This window comes from Dermochelys coriacea, chromosome 10 (genome assembly GCF_009764565.3).
Source record: "Dermochelys coriacea isolate rDerCor1 chromosome 10, rDerCor1.pri.v4, whole genome shotgun sequence".
Taxonomy (NCBI): domain Eukaryota; kingdom Metazoa; phylum Chordata; order Testudines; family Dermochelyidae; genus Dermochelys; species Dermochelys coriacea.
The window spans coordinates 52,688,688-52,716,153 of record NC_050077.1 but is presented as its reverse complement, the minus strand read 5'-3'; the positions used below and the strand labels follow the sequence as shown (position 1 = coordinate 52,716,153).

The 27,466-nt window shown below is 41.8% G+C and overlaps 1 protein-coding gene across 4 annotated transcripts in view; it reads left to right on the top strand.

The window, feature by feature from the left end:
- The window catches only part of TLN2 (talin 2), a 352,127-nt gene that overhangs the window by 226,220 nt on the left and 98,441 nt on the right, over window positions 1-27,466 (top strand). For all 4 annotated transcript variants that reach the window (XM_038419198.2, XM_038419194.2, XM_038419199.2 and 1 more), the window contains 10 exons: window positions 1,559-1,853; window positions 6,899-7,065; window positions 8,169-8,297; window positions 10,735-10,848; window positions 13,706-13,819; window positions 20,257-20,391; window positions 20,751-20,879; window positions 21,879-21,981; window positions 24,819-25,027; window positions 26,213-26,332. In XM_038419198.2, the coding sequence (XP_038275126.1) occupies window positions 1,559-1,853; window positions 6,899-7,065; window positions 8,169-8,297; window positions 10,735-10,848; window positions 13,706-13,819; window positions 20,257-20,391; window positions 20,751-20,879; window positions 21,879-21,981; window positions 24,819-25,027; window positions 26,213-26,332 (1,515 nt within the window). The remainder of the gene's footprint in view (window positions 1-1,558; window positions 1,854-6,898; window positions 7,066-8,168; window positions 8,298-10,734; window positions 10,849-13,705; window positions 13,820-20,256; window positions 20,392-20,750; window positions 20,880-21,878; window positions 21,982-24,818; window positions 25,028-26,212; window positions 26,333-27,466) is intronic.

Sequence of the window (27,466 nt, the reverse complement as noted above, 5' to 3'; positions counted from 1 at the left end):
TGCTGTATTGCTAATATTGATAAAAATGCTGAAAATATTACTCTGAGAAACACAGCTTGCTGTGGAGTTGTGTGAAATGTTTAATAAAACCTATAAGCCCCAGCACACGTTCAATTGCATTATTTTCATCATAACTGAAATTCAAGCCAAGTTTGCAGAAAAGGTTTGTGTTCAGATTTATGTGCTTCTGCATCATTTCACAGTTTTTGATGGGAACAAAGAGAGACCCATCAGTTTTGCCTGAGTATTGAGAGTTGGCCTAAGAAAAATACAAAGGAGCTCCGATCCACATAGAGCAAAATCTCAAATAGAATCACTGTGTTCCATGTGGCTCTGTTTGGAGAAATGTTACAGTTTTCATTTTTTAGAGTAGCAGGTGTGTTAGTCTGTATTCGCAAAAAGAAAAGGAATACTTGTGGCACCTTAGAGACTAACAGATTTATTTGAGCATAAGCTTTTGTGAGCTACAGCTCACTTCATCGGATGCAAAGTGAACTATAGCTCACGAAAGCTTATGCTCAAATAAATTTGTTAGTCTCTAAGGTGCCACAAGTACTCCTTTTCTGTTTTCATTTTGAAACTTTAAAGCTTTAGCACATGAAAGTACAAAATATTTGTGATCTGTGGGTTTGGCTTTCTTAGGGTTAATTGCTGTTGGAAAATGAGCGTTTAAATATTGTAGAACACCCAAGAGGATTATAATTAAATTAATAGTCAATTTGCAGTATTCAATTTTCCGTATTTTCTACTTTATTGCTGTGGCTGCCGGGCTTTGTATAATGAATATGTAAGATCATTAACTGGATGTGATGTTCTGACTGCTTTTAAATTTCCACAGGATGGCACAAGGCAGTCAGTGTCATTTTTTTCTTTTGTGGAAAAACACCTATCTGACTTCTTTCCTTTGCCTGTAACTTACTTGACATACCTGATTGATGTGAACTGAATCTATTGCATCATTAGAGCACATTCATGGATCGCTCAGCTTGGTAGTTAGTGCTTTCAGACATGCAATTTTCTTATCTGTTTTTCCAGGAGTTATTTTTGGCTTTAGCAAAATATTGGCTGACAGTGGAAGGCTTTGCAATACCAACTTTAATTAAACTTCAGTAAAGGATCACAGTCTCTATGATAAGCTTTCTTCAAGTGAAATTCTAGGATACAGAGCTGTGTGAAATGACTGAAGCTATCTTGCCAGAATCTGCCCCATACCTGCCATTCAGAACCAACTTCATGTATTTCTCCATTTGTTCCGTAATCCAGAAAAGTCTTAACTTAAAAGTGCAAGGACATTTTTAACTCTTTGATAGCCTCCAGTGGTAATCATCCAGTGGTAATTACCAACCATTACTGTGCTGTTGTATGATGTACATTACTAATCTCTTTTCTTATAGTAGTAGATAACTGCAGTACTTCATGCTATGGTATGGCAACTGTTAGTAGGTGAATAAGCTGTTTTCTGAATGCTAAGGAGAAGGATGTGTTATCTTTTAGCAGTGGGCTGATAACTTCTGGCCTATTAAATCTTTTCTGAACACCGTGTTTTCTCTCAATGTAGGTTGTGAGCCCCACTATCAGCTCTCCCGTATGCCAGGAACAGCTGATCGAGGCTGGAAAACTGGTGGATCGTTCAGTGGAGAATTGTGTCAGAGCCTGTCAGGCTGCCACAGATGACTCTGAGCTGCTGAAGCAGGTCAGTGCAGCAGCCAGTGTAGTCAGCCAGGCCCTGAATGACCTCTTGCAGCACGTCCGTCAGTTTGCAAGCAGGGGAGAGCCCATTGGACGCTATGACCAGGCAACGGATACCATTATGTGTGTCACTGAAAGTATCTTCAGTTCGATGGGGGATGCTGGTGAGCTGCTTTATCTTCATACTCTCTCTTACGGGGATATTACTTCTGTCTGACTCAAATTCACTCCGACGTATACCCATTTCAAGTAATGCAAGTCAGAAATCCTTATCTCTTGTGGTGCCCAAAGGCTTGTGCTCCCGTGAGCAGTCATTCTAACCACAATATTATATCATTAAAGCACCTGTAAGTGTGCGGTGGGCAGGTGAGGTTGAGTCTTTTAAATTATATAACGGATGCTTATAGAGCTCTGCTAACACAACTAATATCGTGCCTGGAAAATCAGGGATGCCGTGTATATGATGTCTCATGTCTTGCTGGTTGTGTTGCACTGCTTCACGTCATGAGAATGTTATAGCAGTTTTGTATCTCTAAATGTGAAGACTGCCTGTTAAAGTGCTCAATCAGCTATTTTATTGTTTGCCAGTAATTAGCTCCCTAAAGATTTATTTACCTGACTAGACTTAGCAGGCAAGAATTTTGTTTCCATTATGGGCTTGGCTTTTATAGTGTAGCTTTTGAACCTTTAAGCTCTTTGTTTAAAGAACATGGCTGTTGGAGCCAAACCAACCAGGGGCCTAATGTTTGATGAGCTTGATGTACAACTCCATTACAGAAATGTGAAATGTTGAGACCAAACTATTCTAACTAATGAGCATTATGAATGGTTATGATGTAATTATAGGAACACCATCTACTTGAAGTCTAGTCAATTAACTGAAACTCCTTGAAATATTTTTTTTTTGTTAAAAATTCCTCTGGTATCCCCTTCCAATGGTTGTGGGTTCGTTGTCACATTATCCTGTTTTTAAATGTTTTACTGCTTTTACTATATATTCACCCAAACACAGGAAACTCACTCTAATAGGGTAACACAGAAATGAAATATACTCAGAGCTTTTACCTGTGCAATGTGGAACAACTCCCCATTATAGTCATCTTTGGTATGAGTAAATATAGGAGAGGAAATTTGTCAGATGTTTGAGCTTTAAATTGACTCTCTTTTCAATTGTGCTATGTTTGGGCTAGGACATAAGGAGATGAGATTGGTTTGGCAAATTCTCTGTGCTATTTTTAGCACTAAGATGATGATTTTGGTGAGAAATTGCTGCAGAGTAAGGTATTGCCAAGCAGATACAGAGCAAATTAAAAATATCATTAATTAACCCATCCCTCACCCTCAAAATGGAAACTGTAGTACAGTATCCTAAACCTTTTACTCAGGGACATCAAGAGAATAAGACACTCAAAATTATGGCTTAACTAATATGCTGTCCTGCATGTATATATGTTGTGTGAACTATCTGTGTGCCACATGTAAACCATATATTATGTGATGTCTTGACTCCTAGCAAAGAAGATTACAGAAACCTTGGATAAGGTTACTTTGGATAGTGTTTATATACAGTTCACAGCCATACATGCATGTGATGCTTGTCACATTCAAGGGTACAATCCAGACCAGTGAGGGACTGTGTCACCACCTGCCCTGCAGCCTAGGGTGCCTCATGATGATTTGCTGTTGTCACTCCCAGTCTGGGCCATTCACAAACAACCAAACTGCACACAGGTCACACCCTGAGTGTCTGCGTATAGCTGCAGCCCTAGTCCAACAGCTCTGACCCCAGCAGCCTGTCAGCAACACTCCAGTCACACCCTGGCTTCTACCAGCCTGGGTTACTAGTTGTAGGATGTCCCTAAAACACTTCTGGTTCTGAATTTTCCCCAATACATGTCTTCTGCACTATCTAGCCCTATCCTAGGCACTTCAGATATTATAGGTCTGTTGCCCCTGTAAAGGATCAGTATTCAGCAGTTTGCTACTTCTATTGATTTACCCAAACGCTTCAGTTTAAACACAACACTGGGTTAGTTTTTTATTAAAAAAAATTTATTTTACTACTGAGAGATTGAAGAGAATACAAGTATAACTCATTAAAGTCACAGGTTTCAGAGTAGCAGCCGTGTTAGTCTGTATTCGCAAAAAGAAAAGGAGTACTTGTGGCACCTTAGAGACTAACAAATTTATTAGAGCATAAGCTTTCGTGAGCTACAGCTCACTTCCTGTAGCTCACGAAAGCTTATGCTCTAATAAATTTGATGAGTCTCTAAGGTGCCACAAGTACTCCTTTTCTTTTCATTAAAGTCAGAAATGGTTAAAAGAGAAATAAATATAAAACACTTTCTAGTAACTAAAACTAAATTTAAGGTAGATTTGGTTCAGGGTAAAATCGTTTCCGCAGGTTCCCAGCAGCATTGCTGACCGAATTCTCAGGTCAGGACCTCCCTGAAAGTCAAAGGACTGGTTTCTTTGTGATCTTAGGTAAAAAGAGAGAGAGAGGGAGGGAAAGAGAGAGAGAGAGAAAGAAAGATAACACCTGGGGTGTTTTTGCCCCTCACTTTCATAGTGCATTTGAAATGCATTTTCCTGAGGGTCATCCCGAGGTAAAGTTCCCTCCAGCTGCTGAGGAAACAGACATTTCATAGTGAAAGGGGTTCCCTAAAATGCAGATGGATCTGTTCCTGCTCCCCTTCATTGTCAAAGAATGGCCACTTGACAGGTGATTTGCCAATTAACCTTGATGACAACTGACTCGAGTCATTGGCTTGTCCTTTGTCTTTGAGGAACTGATTTACCCTCTCTTGCTGTCCCAAGGACCCTGTTTACTACATATTGTGATACAGCATGGGGCCAGAGGGCAGCAGGAGGGTGGTCGAGGGGAGATATGTAAGCCCTAGGATGATGAGCCTTATTCCCTGTTGCTATAAATTAATTAGAGCACCTGAAGCCAATTAGAGCACCTGAAGCCAGTCACCTGATAAAAACCCCCTGCTTCAATCAGACAGTTGGAGAAGTTGAAGCAGAGTGGTTTGGTGTTGGAGCAGAGAGCAGTTTGAAGGAGAGCAGTTTTGGAGGGAAGCAGAGGAGAGTTTGGAGAAGTGCTGTGGCGGGCCAGAAGACCAAGACCCTAGCTAAAGGAGAACCGGCTTGTGCAGAGCAGAGGGACTCCACAGACAAAAGGGGTTGGGAGAAACCTGGCCCAAGCAGAGAGAGGGCAGGAAGCCCCACAAGCTGAAAGGCCAGAGAGGGAAGTACTCCAGGGGAAGGAATTGCTAGTTCAAGTGGTTTGTCGCTATCCCTAGGGCCCCAGGGTGGGCCCGGGTCCCTCCCTCTCCACTCCCCTTCTCTGGGATACTAGTGGGACAGTTAATACCCCAGATCAGGGTATTATAGAACTCCCCATAATAATTCCTAGAGCCGTATCTTTTACTTTAATTTAAATATTGTCTATGATGGAGAATCTACCACCACCCTTGTTGCATTGTTCCAGTGGTTAATTTGTCTCAACATTAAACATTTACGCTTTATTTCCATTTGAATTTCTCTTCAACTTTCAGCCTTTGGATTGTGTTATAGCTTTCTCTGTTAGATTTAAGAACCCATTACTAAATATTTGTTCCCCATGTACGTACTGTAATGCAGTTACCCTTTAACCTTCCCTGTGTTAAGTTAAATAGATTGGGCTCCTTGAGTCTGTCATTTTAAGCATGTTTTCTAATCCTTTAATCATTCTTGTGGGTCTTCTCTGAACCCTCTTCTTGAATTGTGGGCACTAGAGCTGAACACAGTATTTTAGTAGTAGTTGCGCTGGTGCCAAATATAGAGGTAAAATAACCGTTCTGGTCCTACCTGAGGTACCCCTATTTATGCATCCTAGGATCACAATAGCTATTTTGGCCACAACATCACACTGGGAATTCATGTTAGCTGATTATCATCTACAACCCGAAATCTTTTTCAGAGGTTCCCAGGGTAGAGTCCCCCATCCTGTAAGAATGGCCTATGTTCTTTGTTCCTAAGATGTATACATTTACGTTTAGCAATATTAAAATGTTTGTTTGCTTTCACCTTGTTTACCAAGAAATCATTTTACTGATTGTGCTAAATGTGTGAGTATCCTCTTGCTGGGTTACCCTTTATTCCTGGTAACTATGGGTCTTTAAGTGCAAAAATTACACGTCAGAAGATAGCTATAAAGGTGCAGTGAAATCTGTTACTTTTATTCATATTCTGTTCTGGACTGGAGGAGTGTGCTAAGAAGGCACTTCCTTATAAACACCGTTGTTAACTTCCTACAGCATTTGAAAAACCCCTGGCAGTATGGGAAGCTTTGGAATTTTTTTTGCTTGTCAAAACTACTTTGGAACATATACTGTTGAGACTTCTTAGCTCAAAAGCCTACTGTTGTGTTTAAGCATCTGCTGCCTTTGGTTAACCTTTGGGAAAAGAAGGGAGCCAAAGAGTTAATCCAGAAGCTTCAATGGATTCACTTTGCTTTTGAGTTTGGTGTAGTACCAGTTATTTTAATAAAGTAAGTGTGTTCTAAAAATGCTCTGCATCCACTTCAGAAACAAACATCTCCATTCGACCTCTGTGCTTGACCATGAGTGATGCGTAAACTCTTTGTGGTAATATCACTTTAATGCCTATTTTAAAGTTAAAAACCCTAACACTGATACTGATGAATTGGTACTGAGTCACTTCTGCCAGAAGTGTTTAATTATTCTGTACAGTTCAGTAAAATCGGCTTCTTGAGATGCATTTGAGGAAGAAGCAAGAAGAAGGAACCTATGGTTTCTCACCTATGAGAAAACAAATCAGTAGTATTGTAGTGAAGGGGTGAAATATTCACCCTATTGAAGTCAGTGGCAAAACTTCCATTGACTTCTATGGGGCCAAGACTTCATCTAAGGCATGTAGGTAGAATTAGGTGTATAATTAGTATTAAGCATAGTGCTATGCATGTTCATCCTACTGCATTTCGTGCAAGTCAAATGTTACCAGTTTCCCATGATCAGTTGTGTTGTCGTCTACCTCCAAAACTTTGTGTTTAAAGCTTTTGAGCAATGAAGTATCTACTTGTAATTTTAATTCAAACGAGGATTTCAGAAAATCTAATTTTATTTTAGTCTTAGGTAGGGGATTTTTGAAACTGAAATTTAGATAAAGGTGAAGAAATTCAAAACTTAACTTGTTAATATTGTAGGTGAAATGGTGCGGCAGGCCAGGGTACTTGCTCAAGCTACTTCGGATCTTGTCAATGCTATGAGGTCAGACGCTGAGGCTGAAATTGACATGGACAACTCTAAAAAGCTTCTAGCTGCGGCTAAACTTTTGGCAGATTCTACAGCCCGCATGGTTGAAGCGGCAAAGGTACCTACCCGGAAATGGTGAACTGAAGAACCTGAAAGGCACTGAATATTAACTTAATTCTTCATAACTGTGCACAAACATGAGACATTATGTATAGTTACTAGGTTGTAAATAGGAATTGTTATAAAGCAGAAACAATTGGTTAGCCTATGAATGTTTGGGTTGCATTTGACAACTTCCATTGGGAACTTTAACTTAAAGTCCAGTAGAAGTATGCATATTAGTTGATCCATTCCTTTGGATTCCAAAATCCTTTCCATATGCTTTTGGTGACTTTATTGATCTGATAGATATGTATGTCCTTGACTTGTTAATACTTCCTCAAACCTTAAAAAGGGGAAAACTAACATGTCAAACTTGAGTCCTAATTCAACCTTCTGATGATCAGATTATAACTACCAAAAATCTTGTAAAATTGTGAATTAAAAAGTAAACTTTAAATCCTGTGATTTTATAATGACAGGTTTCAGATTAGCAGCCATGTTAGTCTGTATTCGCAAAAAGAAAAGGAGTACTTGTGGCACCTTAGAGACTAACAAATTTATTTGAGCATAAGCTTTCGTGAGCTACAGCATCCAGTGAAGTGAGCTGTAGCTCATGAAAGCTTATGCTCAAATAAATTTGTTAGTCTCTAAGGTGCCACAAATACTCCTTTTCTTTTTGTGATTATATAAATACTGGACGTTGTTCGTGCACAGATAATACACCATTTATAGAATAGTAGTTTCCAACTATATTTGGAGTTTTAACATGTAGCTGCCCAGTATAAGTAAATATTGCACTGAAGAAAAATATTTTACATTGACTCTGTGTGAGGAGTAATGGAGGTATGTGGTTTAATATGCTGGACTGTGTACTGAAAGTCTGACTGCCTTCTTCACCATATTTAACATGTTAAGCAGTAACCTGCACCTACAACTGATTTCTATCTGAAATCATGATGATCGTTGAAACTTTCTTCTCTAATTCATCTTAGTGACGTTAATCCATAGAAAACAGGTTGATCAGAGAGAGGATAATGGGATTTAAATTCCTCTTATATTTTAATATGTAGACAAGGACATTTTTTGAAGATTTGTATTTTACTCGCAACTCCTGTGCAGGGGGCTGCAGCAAATCCTGAAAATGAAGACCAGCAGCAGAGACTGAGGGAAGCAGCAGAGGGACTACGGGTTGCTACAAATGCAGCTGCTCAGAATGCCATCAAGAAGAAAATTGTCAACAGATTAGAGGTTTGTAACCAAACTCTCTTGTTTCTATTATTTTCCATTTCTTTTAATTATGCAAACCCGTATCTGTGTAGCACATTCCAACAATTATAAATGCAGACTTTTGACAAAAAATGTCAAATTCCCCAAAAGAAATGGACCTAAACACAGCTAATATGGGGCACTCCATAGTTGAAAGTTGCATTCCAGTCTGATTTCAGAGTAGCAGCCGTGTTAGTCTGTATCCAGACTGAGCATAGTGTGAATTAACTAGTTTGCATATTAAATGTTTTAACAACTTGCAATAGTTTAGTAATAGTAACAAACAGGCTGGAGGGATTTTTGTTATTATGAGACTGCTATATTCATTCAGCCATTTTGTTCAACAGGACTTTGGTGGTATGATCTTCAGGGTAAATACAGTAGAGTGCTCACTGTTTCATTTCCATTTAAATAATCTTCTGTAGTCATGTGATTTGTGTTTTTTACCAAATATTATTTGAGATTTGTAACAAGAATGTGCAACAGCACTTCGCTTAAACTGCCCCCAAAACACATGTGATTGCATCACAACTAAACTCTAAAGCCACCCAAAGAAGCAAAGGAGCAGAAATGAAGTTGGAAGCAATACATAATAGCCAGAGGTGCAGCAAAGGGAAAAAGGCAATTTGTTGTACTGTGGAGATAAAATTCAGCCTACTTTAATCTTCTAGAGAAGTCTGACCTTCACAATTGCAAATTAAATGTACAAAAGACTTGGAGGTGGCAGGGGGAAACCCTCTTAGTTACTGGTTTTCAACTGTGATTTTACAATAGTCTGAAAATGATTCGAGCAGATTAAGACAAGACCAACAGGAAGATCTGAGTAGATAATCTTCATCTGGATGTGTATTGTATTAAAACTACTATGTCAGTGTAAAACAAGATAGTCTTGAGTAATTTAAGCAGTGACGCATTACAGTGAACTTTTTAGCTACATTATAAGAAACATTTTAGAAAATAAAGGGGTTTTTTTTTTTTGCTGTAGAAATATCTTACTACTTTCCCCTATATGAGTAATCTGTGCCAGTAATAGTTTAGATGAACTAACAAGCTCATGTTCAAGGATGGATGTATTATTAGGTGTGTTAATTAGGGAATGGTGTTAAGAATAATGTTCATATTGGAATGTATTTGGCAAGAGGTGGAATTTTATTTTTTGGTAGATAGGTGTGTAAAGAGAGACCAGTAATAAGATTTCTTAGTATTTGATATCAGGTTCTTCCTCTATATTTTTAGACCCAAGCAAACTCGTCCCTTCATGTCTTCCACATACGATCACCTTAGTGTCTTACCTTTTTGGCCTTGAGGAGTCCCAAGTAGAACTGGTCCTTTGCTCCCATGAGGAATGCTTTTCAAGGTCCATGATTCTGCTCTTTGGACTGCTAATGTAGCAATGTGGACTGCTCTATTTACCCTCCTTTCCTTTTATTGACCTGTATATCCCTAGAGCTAAACCCGTGCAAGTTGTTCCACTCCATAGGCATGGTCTCTTCTGTGGTGGTGCAATTCATTATTGCCAACCGACTATAGCATTTAGTAGAGTATTGAGCAATCAAGATGTCAGTGACACATCACTTTAGGTTAAACTAGAGAGCTAGTTTGCGAATGTGTCTACATTGTTTTTAAACTTGGTGCCAAGTTCTTCTTTGGAATATAAATCCAGTTTGTATTACTAGTTTCCTTGATGTGTTTTGCATATTGCAGTTCCATGTTGAATTCAAAATGCTTGCAGTTGACTTTCTGCACATAACAGATGAAACTCTTACTACTTCAACCTGCGTCTTAATTAAAACGCTACAGATGAGGGGAGAGGCTCCTTTGAAAGAATTTCTGAATCCACATAAACAGCTGTACTTTATTCCTAATGCTTTAGATCAGGGATCTGGGGCCCCCTAGGGGGCTACAAAAAGTTTCAGGGGCTCCACCAAGCAGAACCAGCATTAGATTTGCTGGGACCCAGGACAGAAAGCTGAAGCCCCACAGCATGGGGCTGAAAGCCCGGGTCCCCAAGCCCCGCCACTCAGGGCTGTAACCAAAGCCTGAGCAATTTAGCTTTGCGGTCGCCCCTGTGCAATGAGGCCCATGGCAATTGCCCTGCTTACTAACTGGCCCTTGCTTTTATATGGAGAAAAACAGCTATGGCACAGGTGGGCCATGGAGATTTTTTTAGCATGTCGTGGGGACCTCAGAAAGAAAAAGGTTGAGAACCCCTGCTTTAGATTGCTGTGGGTCTTCACATCTCATTCAGCAGCCTGTCATTATGCTGTAGGCTATTTTAACAATAGCTCTTCGGTATTCCTAATTTTTTTGTGATGAAAGACTAACAGATGCAATAATACCTAGTTTGTCTGTTGTGTTCTCTACATTACCCAAGCTTATACCAGTTCAGCCTTCTAACTGTTTTTCCCCCACTTTAAAGTTTGCAGCTAAACAGGCAGCAGCTGCTGCCACTCAGACAATTGCAGCTTCTCAGAATGCAGCCGTTTCCAACAAGAACACAGTAGCCCACCAGCAACTCGTCCAGAGCTGCAAGGTAAGATTTCCTAATAGAGGAAGCAGTCACTTGGCAGATGATCTGTAGTGGGTGTCCCTCTTAACACAGGTAACTTTGGAAACTGAAATTCACCTCCCTTGATTTAATCACTTTGTGCCTGTGGACAGAAATTCTTAAGTGGCCTGTGTCAGTCTGACTCCAAAGCATTTGATTCTTGTTCTGTCGCTGTACCAAATATAACACTGCATATACTTCTAAGAATGCTTTTCCCCTGTTTTGTTGTCCACTGTTTTGTTGTTAGTTATCTGTTAAAATCAGGGAAATGTTTTAGAATGTGTGCAAGACAGCAGTGTGCCTTGTCTAAGGTAGATGCCTTTTACAAATGTTTAGGCAGTACCTATTACAGAGGATGGGCGGATGTGAATATTTTTGCAAGTATCTCCAAAATGCAAACCTGCTGCAAATGTGGCATATTTCTTGGGATGTATGCTTCAGATAAATCAGCAATACCCTACATGTAGAGTACTTCAGGCAGAGAGATGTTAGATTTGGTTATAAACTGGATTACTTAGTGCTTGCCTTGCAATTATGCACTGAAAGTGTAGTGAAGTGACAGGAAGCCTTCACAGCCAGTTCACTGTATAGGAACCACCCCATGGTGAACTGCCTTCAGAGTCTGTCTGCTTTTCCAGAGCTGTCTATGGAGCATTGCTTTAAAGTAGTGTAGTACTCAGAGGACAGATACAAAGCCTACTGCAACATAATTGGGCCTTACCTCTTTTTTGTTTAAGGTCTTAATTGATCCTGCCTAGGGAAATAGGAGACATTGTCCCTTTGGTAGTGACCAGTCGAATTAGGTGTAACACTCATATTCAGTGGCTAGTGTTTGTTAGCTGTGCCCCCAGCATCACTTGACACAGCAGAAGTAAAGATCTTCGACCCTATAAGTAACTGGTATCTGTGTCATGCTTCTTGAACTGAGTGTGGCTTCTAATCACAATACCTGAACATCGCCTCCCTGAAGGCTGTTCAGGAGAGGTTTGTGTGGTGTACTGTGGGGTGGAAATTCTTACACAGATCTCATGAATATGAGGAATTATCGCTTCTGGCTGTCAACTTGTGCTTTTCTGCTGTGCATTACAAGAGATTTAAGTTCATGCCAGATAAGTGGTTGCATGGCGTCATGTAAGCCAACTGGCAGACTGGTCTTTATGGTCAGAGTTGGTATCCAGTGAATTTTGTACAGGTGGGAAGGGAATGTATGTGTCTGTGTGCTCCGGGGGTGCTCCAATGCAGGTAAGGAGGTCGTGTCGCAGTGCAGAGTGCAGCTGCCCATGAGCAGTACTTTCCTTCCTATTTATTTTTACTGTTTCCTTCCCTTTCCTTGGTCCATGGACCTGACTTGTCTAATTTAGATGGTAATCAACTTGAGCAGGGACTGACCTTCTACACATGTGTAAAGCACCACGTTCACCAGAGATGATATGGAAACGATGAAGAGTAATGAAACTAGACTGGGGTGACTGCTACTAGTGAAATATTTGAGTGCTCTACTTTAACACACTATAAAGCAAGGCTAGTGGCTTGTGGTGTAATGACATTAAATCCTTCCCTAGTGTACCAAGACAACATGGATAGCAGCTTGATACTGTGACCCAGGTTCACTTGGTCAACCTGCATGTAGTCTGTGCCCTAATTAGACCATAGTGTTGGGTTATGGGGTTCCAGCTTCAGTGACAAGTAAGTTGCTGAGAGCACAGAGCTGAGACATGCCAGAGGTAAGCACAGGGAGACGCCCTTACATTTTCCTGATTGTAAGCCAGAGCGCAGAGTAAATCACTTGACAAGAGACTGTTCTTTTGTGGTTTAGCTATAGCTGACAGACTAATTTGTGCTTGTGAATAATGTTGCTTCAAGGTCTCTAGAGAAATAAGTAATAAAGTGGAGTGCAAAAGAGCCTATTCTTCTACTGAGAGAAGCTATGCAGAAGTCAGGAACACAGCCACTATAATAGACATACATTTTGAAGCCAAAGATCCCAGAAAAAGACATTAACACTTAGCAATTGGCTGTTAAGTATGTTACCTTCCACGTTACAGTTTTTGAAAATTTGGTAAATAAAAGAAGTAGCTTGAATATATCTCAAAGGGCGGGGCATATGAAAGTTGTCCGATAGGTAGTTGATATTTTTTTCAATAGAAATGCAAAAGGCAGTTTGTCCTATGTGTTGACTGCTGTTCATTCAAGTTTAGCTTTGACATTGATCTATTATACAGCAGATAAAATTCTCTTTTGAAGTTTTTTTCTGAAGTAGAGTAGGAACTTCAGGAAAACATTTTTGGAGACTGTATTGTGGATAAATCATGTGAACATGAGTTGACATTTGAATAGGGGTGAGAATACATTTTTAACAATATGCATTTTCAGAACATTACAACCATACTATAAACATCTTATTGGAAGTCAGATAAAAGTAAGCTGAGTACCAAAGGAGAGAGTTAAAGTTTTCTTGAAGCAAGAGGAGTGCTTTAAAGATCTATACACCTAAGCAATTTAGAATGTACAACAGTAGTTTTAATGTCCAGAATAAAACATTCCTGAGTCAGTGAAAACATCTCTGCTAAACCATTTTTTATTACAGAAAAGTCTTAACCTTCCTTTATAAACTAACTTATAGAATTCTATAGGAAGAGTCAAGTTCTCCAAATACTGTAGGAACTCTCCTAAACAGTCAATCTCCGATTTATTAAGTTCTGTGGAACCCTAACTATCGTCTACAGAATCATATTGGTATCATCCCTATTAAATTCTATAGGTCCCTTCCATAGGTTTCTTTAGTACTGAATGAGTTTTTTTTAAATTTAACAATTAAAACTTTCTGCTTTGTTGCTGACAGAATGTTGCTGACCACATTCCTCAGCTGGTGCAGGGTGTGAGGGGAAGCCAGGCCCAGGCAGAAGACCTCAGTGCTCAGCTTGCTCTGATAAATTCCAGCCAGAACTTCCTTCAGGTAAACTGAATCAAAGAAATGCAATAGATTTTTTTTTCCCTGAAGAGCACCTTGTGGGTCTTGAATTGTCATCTTCACTTTGTGGAGTCAGAAAATTGTATGTCACATTGAGAACTCTATGTTAAGTCATTGATTGTGGTGACGAGAACTTAGTTTGTCACTGGGGCAGTAGGTAATGCCACAACTGCCCCCAAGTTTGAGCCACAGGTAGCACAGGCTACTGTCTGTTCAGCTTTCCTTGAAAGTGTGAAAATGTGATACACTTTGTGCTGAGACTGGCTACTGAAAAGGAGGCTCAGTTGGCAAGGCAGTGAAAATGCCATGAGTGTCTGGAACCTTGCCTAAACTAGAGTTATTACACATTCTGCTGGAGTTGGAAGTACCATCATTGTACAGTTCCTTAGTTTAGATTCAGCCACTGTGGTTCATCTGGAGTTCTCAAGCCCTTTATGAGGAGGGGGAAGTATCTCCCCTGCTTTTCAGGTGGCTTTCTGAGACACAGAGGTGATCTAACGTGACCACGATTTTGAGGAGAACCCAGGTGATGAGCAATAGTCTATGCTTCTTTCCACACACAGAACAAAAGATAAAGGGTGTTAATAACAAAGGGCCAGCTGTTGCTTCAAGATAAATGTTGGAACTATTATTGGCAGTTAAAATAACATCAGAAAGCTCTGTATACTGAAATTTTAGCATTAATGTGCACTATAAATTTTTCAGATTTGCCAGGCACTCCCTTCTGTTTTATGGAGAAGAAGTGAATCTTGTCAGTGGCCACTACTCTTGGTGGGGTATTAAAAGTGAAATAAGGCATTAAATCTAAGCCCTGGTCTACACTAGGAGTTGAGGTCAAATTTAGCAGCGTTAAATCAATTTAACCCTGCACCCATCCACACGACGAAGCCCTTTTTTTCAAGTTAAAGGGCTCTTAAAATCGATTTCCTTACTCCACCCCCGACAAGGGGATTAGCGCTGAAATCGGCCTTGCTGGGTCAAATTTGGGGTACTGTGGATGCAATTAGATGGTATTGGCCTCCGGGAGCTATCCCACAGTGCTCCATTGTGACCGCTCTGGACAGCACTCTCAACTCAGATGCACTGGTCAGGTAGACAGGAAAAGGCCTGCGAATTTTTGAATTTCACTTTCCTGTTTGGCCAACATGGCAAGCTGTAGGCGACCATGCAGAGCTCATCAGCAGAGGTGACAATGATGGAGTCCCAGAATCGCAAAAGAGCTGCAGCATGGACTGAACGGGAGGTACGGGATCTGATCGCTGTATGGGGAGAGGAATCCGTGCTATCAGAACTATGTTCCAGTTTTCGAAATGCCAAAACATTTGTCAAAATCTCCCAGGGCATGAAGGACAGAGGCCATAACAGGAACCCGAAGCAGTGCCGCGTGAAACTTAAGGAGCTGAGGCAAGCCTACCAGAAAACCAGAGAGGCGAACGGCCGCTCCGGGTCAAAGCCCAAAACATGCCGCTTCTATGTTGAGCTGCATGCCATTTTAGGGGGTTCAGCCACCACTACCCCAGCCGTGTTGTTTGACTCCTTCAATGGAGATGGAGGCAACACGGAAGTAGGTTTTGGGGACGAGGATGATGATGATGATAATGAGATAGCTCACAACAAGCAAGCAGAGAAATCAGTTTTCCCGACAGCCAGGAACTGTTTCTCACCCTGGACCTGGAGCCAATACCCCCCGAACCCGCCCAGTGCTGCCTCCCGGACCCGCCAGGCGGAGAAGGGACCTCTGGTGAGTGTACCTTTTAAAATACTATACATGGTTTAAAAGCCAGCATGTTTAACGATTAATTTGCCCTGGCATTCGTGGCTCTCCTGGATATACTCCCAAAGCCTTTGCAAAAGGTTTCTGGGGCGGGCAGACTTATTCGATCCACCATGGTAGGACACTTTACGACTCCAGGCCAGTAGCACGTACTCGGGAATCATTGTAGAACAAAGCATTGCAGTGTATGTTTGCTGGCGTTCAAACAACATCCATTCTTTATCTCTCTGTGTTATCCTCAGGAGAGTGATATCATTCATGGTCACCTGGTTGAAATAAGGTGCTTTTCTTAAGGGGACGTTTAGAGGTGCCTGTTCCTGCTGGGCTTTGCCTGTGGCTGAACAGAAATGTTCCCCGCTGTTAGCCACAGGGAGGGGGGAGAGGGAGGGGCTAGCCACACGCTGGCTGGGAGGCAAAATGCGACCTTGTAACAAAAGCACATGTGCTATGTATGTAATGTTAACAGCAAGGTTTACCGTGAAAGAGTGTACCCATTGTTCTATACAGTAGTCTTTTTCAATACCACTGTTCCTTTTTTTTTTTCTCCACCAGCTGCATGCATTTCAAGGATCACAGGATCTTCTCCTTCCCAGAGGGTAGCGAAGATTACAAGGCAAAAAAACCGCACTCGCAATGAAATGTTCTCTGAGCTCATGCTGTCCTCCCACACTGACAGAGCACAGACGAATGCCAGACGATGTCAGAGTGCAGGAAAGCACAAAATGACCGGGAGGAGCGGTGGTGGGCTGAAGCTGAAAGGTGGCGGCAGCGTGATGAGAGGAGGCAGGATTCAATGCTGAGGCTGCTGGAGGATCAAACTAATATGCTCCAGCGTAGGTTGAGCTGCAGGAAAGGCAGGAAGAGCACAGACGGCTGCTACAGCCCCTGTGTAACCAACCGCCCTCCTCCCCAAGTTCCATAGCCTCCTCACCCAGACGCCCAAGAACACGGTGGGGGGGCCTCTGGCCAGCCAGCCACTCCACCCCAGAGGATTGCCCAAGCAACAGAAGGCTGGCATTCAATAAGTTTTAAACTTCTAAAGTGCTGTGTGGCCTTGTCCTTCCCTCCTCCACCACCCCTCCTGGGCTACCTTGGTAGTTATCCCCTTATTTGTGTGATGAATTAATAAAGAATGCATGAATGTGAAGCAACAATGATTTTATTGCCTTTGAAACGGTGATCGAAGGGAGGAGGGGAGGGTGGTTAGCTTACAGGGAAGTAGAGTGAACCAAGGGGCGGGGGGTTTCATCAAGGAGAACCTAACTGAACTTTCACACTGTAGCCTGGCCAGTCATGAAACTGGTTTTCAAAGCTTCTCTGATGCGCACCGCACCCTCCTGTGCTCTTCTAACCACCCTGGTGTCTGGCTGTGCATAACCAGCAGCCAGGCGATTTGCCTCAACCTCCCACCCCGCCATAAATGTCTCCCCCTTACTCTCACAGATATTGTGGAGCGCATAGCAAGCAGTCATAACAGTGGGAATATTGGTTTTGCTGAGGTCTAACTGAGTCAGTAAACTGCGCCAGCATGCTTTTAAACGTCCAAATGCACATTCTACCACCATTCTGCACTTGCTCAGCCTGTAGTTGAACAGCTCCTGACTACTGTCCAGACTGCCTGGGTATGGCTTCATGAGCCATGGCATTAAGGGGTAGGCTGGGTCCCCAAGGATAACTATAGGCATTTCAACATCCCCAACGGTTATTTTCTGGTCTGGGAAGAAAGTCCCTTCCTGCAGCTGTTGAAACAGACCAGAGTTTCTGAAGATGCGAGCGTCATGTACCTTTCCCGGCCATCCCAAGTTGATGTTGGTGAAATGTCCCTTGTGATCCACCAGTGCTTGCAGCACTATTGAAAAGTACCCCTTGCGGTTTATGTACTCGCCGGCTTGGTGCTCCGGTGCCAAGATAGGGATATGAGTTCCATCTATGGCCCCACCACAATTAGGGAATCCCATTGCAGCAAAGCCATCCACTATGACCTGCACATTTCCCAGGGTCACTACCCTTGATATCAGCAGATCTTTGATTGTGTTGGCTACTTGCATCACAGCAGCCCCCACAGTAGATTTGCCCACTCCAAATTGATTCCCGACTGACCGGTAGCTGTCTAGCGTTACAAGCTTCCACAGGGCTATTGCCACTCACTTCTCAACTGTGAGTGCTGCTCTCATCTTGGTATTCTTGCGCCTCAGGGCAGGGAAAAGCAAGTCACAAAGTTCCATGAAAGTGCCCTTACGCATACGAAACTTTCGCAGCCACTGGGAATCGTCCCAGACCTGCAACACTATGCAGTCCTACCAGACTGTGCTTGTTTCCCGGGCCCAGAATCGACATTCCACCGCATGACCCTGCACCATTAGCACCATGATGCCTACATTGGCAGGGCCAGTGCTTTGAGAGAAGTCTGTGTCCATGTCCTCATCACTCTCCTCACTGCGCTGATGTCGCCTACTCGCCCGGTTTCGCTTTGCCAAGTTCTGGTGCTGCATATACCGCTGGATAATGCATGTGGTGTTTAATGTGCGCCTAATTGCCAAAGTGATCAGAGCGGGCTACATGCTTGCCATGGTATGATGTCTACACAGAAAAAAGGCGCGGAACGATTGTCTGCCGTTGCCCTGACGGAGGGAGGGGCGACTGATGACATGGCTTACAGGGTTGGCTTACATGAATTAAAATCAACAAAGGAGGTGGCTTTGTGAAAAATTGAATAGCCCCCTCAAGGATAGAACTCAAAACTGGGTTTTAGCAGGCCATTGATTTCACAGAGGGAGGAAGGAGAAAATGAATATAAAACAAATCTGGTCTATTTCTTGTTTTGAGCCACTTTATACATCTTGCTGGCAGCAGTCTGTGCAATACGATCGCTAACCATCGACACCTCCTGGGTGCTCGGCAGAAGACGGTGCAGTATGACTACTGGCCATCGTCTTCTACTAGCTGCAGATTAAAAGACAGTGCACTGCCGGTAAGACTCAATCTCCATGAGACGAAACAAGGGAAATGACCTGGCTGAGTCACTCCCACGTTTGCCCAGGCGCCCGGTTAAAAGAGCACCCAGGACTACGTCAACAACAGCTACCAGTCATACTGCACTGTCTGCTGCCAAAAGGCAATAAACTGCTGCTGTATAGCAATGCAATACCACGTCTGCCAGCACCCAGGAGACATACGGTGACGGTTAGCTGAGTGGGCTCCATGCTTGCTGTGGTATGGCGTCTGCATAGGTAACTCAAGAAAAAAGACGCAAAACGATTGTCTGCCCTTGCTTTCACGGAGTGAGGGAGGGAACAGGGGCCTGATGATACGTACCCAGAACCACCCGCGACAATGTTTTAGCCCCATCAGGCACTGGGATTTCTACCCAGAATTCAAATGGGTGGTGGAGACTGCGGGAACTGTGGGATAGCTACCCACAGTGCAACGCTCCGGAAGTCGACGGTTGCCTTGGTACTGTGGACACACTCCGCCGACTACATGCACTTAGAGCATTTGTGTGGAGACACACACATTCGACTGTATGAAAACCCTTTCTACAAAACCGACTTCAATAAATTCAACCTAATTTTGTAGTGTAGACATACCCTAATTCTACTTATGTTGCTGTCACAGGACTGTCTCGAGCTGTGGTCTGGCTTGCATAAAAGCAAAAATTACAGGTGCTTTTCTCTTTTGAGAGAGACGCATTTTATTTTTCCTCCCTGAAGACATTCCAAAGCACAAAGCCCAAAACGACAAGTCGAGTCCACCAGCTTCCTGTGTTAAAACTGCCTCCAGTCAAGCTCAGGAGCTGTTATTTTCTGTGCTTGGCCTGATTAGCGCCAGACCTAATCAGCCTCACCTGACCTGCCATGATTTAATTAGGGCAATTACCCCTTTCTGTTCTGCCTAATTTGTCATTAAGGTACTCCCTGCAGCATTGGAGCACCCTGTCAGGGTTGCTCTCCCATGTGGTCCCATTGAAGTCACTAGGACTACTCTCCTCGTCTGTTTAAGTATTGGAGACCATGGAGATGACATAGTACAGTATTGGAAGGTAAGCAAGATGTGTTATCCACAGATCCTGTGCTGGATTATTACTTGACTGATTTTTTTTCTGTTTACTAATATTGAGAAGAAAAACATTAAATCTTCAGAAATGTTGCAAGAAATTACAAATGTACCATGTATATTGTCCATGCATGTCTGTGTAAACATGTACAAAATGGTAAACTGTTCTGTTTAAATATTTAAACTCCCATTTATTTTATTTTATTTTCTTTTATTTTATTTATTTATTTGTTTATATTACAGGAGCCACTTAGAGGCTCCAGTCAGGCATTGAGCTAGGCATTGTACAAATAAATAAAGCAAAGACGTGTCTGCTGCAGAGATCCCACTGCTCAGGATTATGACAAGGCACAGCGTGTGAATACACAAATCGGGATTGGATAGGGACAAAGCATAGGTAAAATTGGATGCATTTGCAGTGGTCCTATTCGTCAGTGTTCCTATTTAGGTGGCTGCTAGCCTAAACAATGGTAATGGAAAAACGTAGTGACCTGTTTTGTCAGTTCTAGACCTAGTTTCATAGTTGAAGCATTTATACAAGGTCATAGGCGTGAGCTGATGAATCACAACACATTCTTCTCTAATCTCTAAATAGCCTGGAAGTAAGATGGTGGCGTCAGCCAAAGCTGCAGTACCTACTGTAAGTGACCAAGCCGCAGCAATGCAGCTAAGTCAGTGTGCCAAGAACCTTGCAACGAGCTTAGCTGAGCTAAGAACTGCCTCCCAAAAGGTGGGTCAATATCCCTTTTGAGCAGTTAGAGGTTAACTGTGGCTTACAACACCTGATTTTGTAAAAGCTTGTGTGCAGTGGGAAATGTCATTTGGAAGTCTGTATTCATTGCTTTTCTTTTAACTCTATTGATTGTGAGTTAATCACGTAAAATGAAATTGAACGGTGCTAAATATGTCTCACTTCCCTTTGTGGCTCTGGACAATGAATTTCTTTGTTGGCAAGCTAAGTATGTTGTGCAGTAGTTTTGTATCCAAGATGTACAACATGCCAAGATGAGAGATATGAATTCCCATTTTTGGTGGTAGGACAGTTGCTTAATGATACTAACCGTTTCTGTTTGTCTATTTTCTGGATAGGCTCATGAAGCATGTGGCCCTATGGAAATTGACTCTGCTTTGAACACAGTCCAAACACTCAGAAATGAACTGCAAGATGCAAAGATGGCCGCTGTAGATGGACAGTTAAAACCACTCCCAGGAGAAACGGTAAATGGTGGGGCAGCAGAGGCTTAGCCTGGTCCTCATTTAAGAATTCTGTCCCATAACTTGAGAGAGCTGTTGTTAAAATTCAGTTTTAAGGTATCATTGGTAAAAGGAGTCACATGATTGGCTGATACTCATTCCAATGGCATTTTACATAGATATTCTTCCAAAATCCATCCCCAACTAGGGTGACCAGATGTCCCAATTTTATAGGGACGGTCCTGATTTTTGGGTCTTTTTTTCACATAAGCACCTATTCCCTCCCCCCCCCCCCCCACCTCCTATCCTGATTTTTGACACTTGCTATCTGGTCAGCCTATCCCCAACACGTGCTGGGAGTGCTGCTGCAGACCTTGGCTTGAAGTTGTTTCCATCATATACAGGGTTTACAGTTTGGTTCAATAGCTCTGAGCACCCCCACTATACAATTTGTTCCAGCACCTCTGACACCATGAAACATCTTTATGCCAGTAAGAAGCCTATCCTCTGACTGAAATAACTATTGGAGACAGGGCCTTCTTCCCTAGAGTACTGAGGAAAAAAAATTCAGCTTTTAAGGATGCTGTAAGAAAGATTTTTAAGGTCTTTCTTTCCTTTGTTTAGCCAGTGCATTGTAATGAAAAATACATGAGCTCATTTCTTGTTTTTAAGTTTGTTCGTTTGTTTTTTTACCTTGGAGAGATTAACCCAATTAAGCTTAGAGAGCAAAATATGTTCTTAAAAAAACAAATGTCATTACTTATATTGCTAATTATCAGAACTAAAATTTCCTTCTCATTGTGCATGCTATTTCTACCTTCATTTTATTCAACTTGTACAATGAAAATATGCTATTTAGGGTCTGAGACTCACTAATGCAGGGCAGCAAGGTGTAGGTTTCAGTAGCTGAGGTGGATGCTAGTTGGGAGGTAGGGGATAGGAAATCTTTCCATTGCTCTTGGAAGGAGAATTTATTTTAATTCAGTTTAAACAAAGACTGTTACCTCTTGAATATTTTCACAGCTGGAAAAATGTGCGCAGGACCTTGGCAGTACTTCCAAAGCTGTTGGTTCATCAATGGCCCAGCTGTTGACTTGCGCTGCTCAAGGCAATGAGCACTACACAGGTACTGTTACTGGAAATGGTGAACGAAAATAAGACATTTTATAAAAGGAGATATCAGGTTGCGGAGGCTGCTGTCTATCTGTGTATATTCAATATAGGTTGGGGCTTCTGTTAATTAAAAAAGTGCAATCCAAATCTTTTTTTGTGGAGGAGATAGCTCTTCAATGTACAATTAAACACCATGTGTTTTAGAGGTTAGTGTTGTGAGAACCCAATTAAGCTGAAAATGCAGCCATGTGTGTATTGAATAGGTGAAAGCACTTGGGTTTTTTATGTTCTGTGGTCCAAAACACACCCAAGATGTGTTGGTTAAAATGTTGCACCCCTTACTGCATGTTCTGAATTTACGTGTATCATGAAGTTAGCATCTCTAATTCATGCATCGGATTTGCATAGTAAGGGATAAAGCCAGTGGACGACATGGACGCACAATCTTTCCATATGTGGTTTTCCACAGTTACTCCAACTCACGTTTTGTGTGCATTATTTTAGGGACTGAAAGGTCTGTTTCTAAAAAGTATTAACATTTCTGTTTTGGAAAAAGATGCATACATTTAAATGGATGTGAAATATTAGTCCTTAAAATTCTTTAAGTAGATGTTAATGCTGCAGTGGGATATTTTTTAAATTTTACTGATAAGCATTATGGCAATTATTTTTTCATTTGATGTAAGTGGATCAAGACTACACAGATGTCAGTTGCTTTCATTTGAACTGGATATAATTGGATTAAGAGGGCACACATTTTTATTACATAGTTATACAGTAGTCAGTGTCAGATGTCCAATCAAAATTCAAAAGTCTTGACACTTGAAGCTGAAATCTAATAGCTCTTTTAAAATCAAGCAATGAGATAGCTGTTAGGTTAGAAAATGCTATCCGGTAATGCATTCCTATATAGCTGAAAGTACTTTTCAGTATCTGTTCCTGTACTTTCTATCTAATACCAACTTTGGTAATATGAGGATCTTTTTGTGCTTGAACAAATGCTGAGGTGTTTGGTGGGGGGTGTTTTGTTGTTTACTGCATAGCACTTGGGTAGTGTTAAACCTAATTTTATATTCCACTGGTGGCACAGCCACTGCAGTTCATATTTGTCCTTCAGTTCATTTGCAAGTGTCCCTTGTTTTGTTTGACTGAAACTCACTGCCCCCAAATGAAGACTGAACAATCAGGCATTTTTTTATTGTTGCTTTATGATACGTGAGGATGACTCCCCCCTTTTATCAATCTGCATGGCTGTTATATTAGACATTTCAGGTATTGACTTGCCTCCTGGAGGACTTGGGCATGATCTTTAAAGGACCAGGTTGGAGCCATAAATATTAAAACTCATCTTCGTCATTCTCCCTTTTATTGGGACTGACAGTAGCTGCCTCTTAGGCTCAGTGTGATCAGGACCTTGTTATTGATCTGTGTGCTGTGAAAGTCTCTGCCCTGAGGAGGTCAAAGGTTAAATGAACAAATCAGAATAATTATGGGAAGGGGAATGGTGCCATAGAAAGGTGAAGTGACTCACACATGGTCATAAAACAGGTGGGTGGATAATCTGGGATTAGAAGGCAGTGCTCCTGACTCCCATTCCAGTACGAAGTAAACAGTGAAAGAAAAAAGAATTCAGAACCTGATGCTTCTAATGTAGAAGAAAAGAGGATTTTTCTGGGAAGAGTTAAGGAGTTATTTGTGGCTCATAAGTAAGAAATAGGCAAAGGCAAAATTTGTATTGCAGGTCACTGAAGAGATGGATAGAAACTAGAAATAGTAGCAAACCCTATCACTGCATAGAATTAACCCTTATTTACTTCTGCAATTGTAGAACTGAGCATGTTAACGTTAAATTGGTAGTCATGTAATTTGTATTCATTAGGTTGTGAAACTACATCCCAGCTGTGTAAGTGTCTAAATATTTATAGATTGGAAAGCAAGTGATGTAACAAAGCAGGCTGGTGCAGCGAATGGGAACCTTTTCGTAGTATTTTTGTTGTAGGAATGACATAGTTAACCTCTGTGCTATAACTGAAAAAGACACCTACATAAATGGAGCACGTTGTTATGCAGTTCATTGCTGTGTAGACAATGATTTTACGTCTATTACTCTGGGGGCTAATAAAGATCATTTAAGACTTCAGGGTACCGTGTAGCATTTCGATAAGGGCTGACTTAAACACAAGATAGCTACATTCTTCCACTCCTTCCATGGTCACTGGTCTTGGCAACATGACTGTGAACATATTGAGAGTCTAGGTCAGACAGGCTACACAAGCCAGTTTTCATAGGTCTGCAATATGACCGTCTGCATGATGAAACTAAGTTACGCTACTGTGCTGCTTACTCCTTGTAAGCCTCTATGTAGCTTTTATACTTGAATTTCAGCTTGTGCCCTGTCCAGCGCTGGTGAAAATTTCAAAAGCCAAAGTCCCATTTTCCACAGAGACTTAGACTCTCAGGGCCCTAAGTCTCCTTGAAAGCCAATAGGATTTAGACTCCTCAGTCATTTCGTCTTTTTTTGAACTTATCGCTGGTAGCTAAGACTTGTACTTTTTCACGAGATAAATTGGAAGTAACTTGAAACTGTTAAATTTTTCTTCTCACTCCATAAGAAAAGATGTTTGGTGATTCAGAACCACCCTGAAATATGCTCTTGTGGGTACAATATTGATTTTATGGCTTTGCTGTGGGCATTTCTCAAACATGTTCACATCTGAAACACTCTAATTTTAAAATGTTTGCAATGTTCTGCAGAAGGGGGGTCATTACCTTGCAATTCAGCTGCCATAAAAGAATACAGATTGCGCCTTAGAGGATACTAACCGAGTATTTCATGAAATCTGAATTTAGGGGTTGCTGCCAGGGAGACAGCTCAAGCTCTGAAGACTTTGGCTCAGGCAGCACGAGGCGTTTCAGCATCCACCACTGACCCAATGGCAGCGCATGCAATGTTAGATTCTGCAAGGGACGTCATGGAAGGCTCTGCTATGCTTATTCAGGAAGCAAAACAGGCTCTGGTTGCACCTGGGGATGCAGAAAGTCAGCAGAGGTTAGCTCAGGTAAGTTGCAACCTGGCCTAGTGCACCTGCTGTACAAAAAGTGCAGAGTGACTTCAGAATGTTTAGCTTAAGGCACTAATAATATAGCCAGTGCTGGAATGTAATATTCTAGGCACCTCTGGGAGACAGGCAGTTAATGTAATTCTCTTTACAAAGGCTTCTTTTTAAGAGACGCAGTGATGTGCCTGCTGTACCTTACTGCATGTGAATAAGGCCTTTAACCCATGCCTTATTCGGGCAGTATACTCTTGGTAGTGAAGTAGAAAAAGTAATTAAATTTGATGTTCGCAAATGAAGGGTCCTGAGTCAACTTTCAGTGTTTGTAATGCATCTGTTTTTCTAAACAAGTCTTGTTTCTGGATCCAGCATTACTGGATCTCATGTTGTGTTATCGGAACAAAAGGTCCTTTTTCTGTTGATTGAGGGAGTTTGACTATTTTTAAATCAAAATGTGAGAGACATGTTTTAAGTAATAGTGCCTTGAGGCCAGGGCTGCACAGAGGTTTCTGGGAATCTGGGGAAATATCTGAAAGTGAGGCCCTCCACCCTTCCGAAATATTACTGCAGGGTGGCAAGGGGTGGGTGGGTGGAGAGTGATCCTGCACCATTCTCACCCCACTGCAGCAGCTTGACTCCTGTCCCACAGTGCTGGCCCTGGCTCCACACCTCGGTGTCATGACCTGTCATGAAGGGTCGGAAATCCACTTAGGTTTGGCCCAGCAGCCCCCCCATTGGGGCGGGGTAGGATTTCAGTGAGTGGCGTTGCAACTCAGCATGTGGGATCTCAGTGTCTCCCAGGCTAAACCTGTGTGGCACTGCAACCCTGCACACCAGGTTGCAATGCCGTTTGGTTTGGGGCACTCTGAAAAAGGGTGCCCAGGGCAAACTGCCCCATTTGCTCCTTTCCTCATAAGTGACCTTGCTGCAGGCCTGTGTGAACAATAATACTTAAAGCTTTTCTGTAACTAGTACCCGGTTAGTTGGCTAGTTTCCCCTGTAGATGGGGAAACTGAGAAAAAGAGGTTAAGTGACTCGCCTTAGAGGAGGAGTCATTGTTAAACCAGGATTAGGATTTAGACATTCCAAAACACACTGCCTTTTAGCTAGATTTTATTGTGATATAGGACCTTATTCCTCATTGGGATTTCTTCTTTGTTTTGCCTGTGCCTATATGTATATTTCCAGGTGGCCAAAGCAGTGTCTCACTCATTAAATAACTGCGTGAATTGTCTGCCTGGACAAAAGGATGTTGATGTGGCCTTGAAGAACATTGGAGAATCCAGCAAGAAATTGCTTGTTGATTCGGTGAGAAACCTTAGATGTTAAATGGTGTTTCAGAAGTAAAAATCTGGGTTGGGTTCCTCACATTTTAAATTCTTTAAATTCTTGAATAGCCAGTGTATTCTAGATTACAAGTCAGTCTTGTATAGTAGCCATTTTTTATCCTGAACTGCTTTTCTGTTGATTTTGGGGATGTCTCTGTGTTTATGACTTGTAAAGATTGTTAACACTGCCTAAGTTAACATTTGCTCCTTTGTTTTAGTCTCAGCAGAGGGACCAATGTTTGAATGGATGTGGACACTTGAAACATACAATTTGTTTTCTTCCTAGAAGTGATCCTTTTGAGTCAGTGTAAGGACCATGATCCCTGCAACCTGGGGATATTCCCTTCTGATACTTTGTATCAGAATGTCACTATTTTTCTGTTGCATCCCTTCTAAAAATCTGTGGTGAATCTGTTTAAATGAAATGACAAGTCATGTTCCTATTTCCCTCCCTGAATGTCATTAATAGCTGACAAAAGTTGTAACTTGCCCGGGGCATATGCGTGTTGTGTAGTTTAGTCAAGTTTATTCTTCCACTACTAGTTCCACAGGTTAATGGAGGATTGCGCTTTCAGGTACAATCAATCAAGTACTTTCATGAATGCAATAGTCAATTCAGGCCTCACACACAATTAGGATCAATTTAATACTAACACAGTTACTGTAATATTCAGTGTTGTAGCCGTGTTGGTCCCAGGATATTAGAGATAAGGTGGGAGAGGTAATATCTTTTATTGGACCAACTTCTGTTGGTGGAAGAGAGAAGCTTCTGAGCTTACCCAGAGCTCTTCTTCAGTACAGTTACTGTAAATCCATTCTGTGAAGCTTCTTTGGCGAGTGGATAATGCCTTGGAATACTGGAGCCTCCAAAGTTTGTGCCTAGTTTACAACTGCTAGTATTTTAGAATGAAAGGACAAATCAGAGTATTTCCATGTCGCCTCTGAGATGGGGATCAATTACTTGACCCTAACTCACCAATATCTAAAGCAGAAATGGATTTGATCCCCCAAAATCAGAACAATATTGAACAATCCTGAAGTTTTAGGGGCTGCTGGATCTGGGAGTAACACTGACGAGGGTCTGTTCCCTTCTGTGACTGAGCCTGAAGATAGC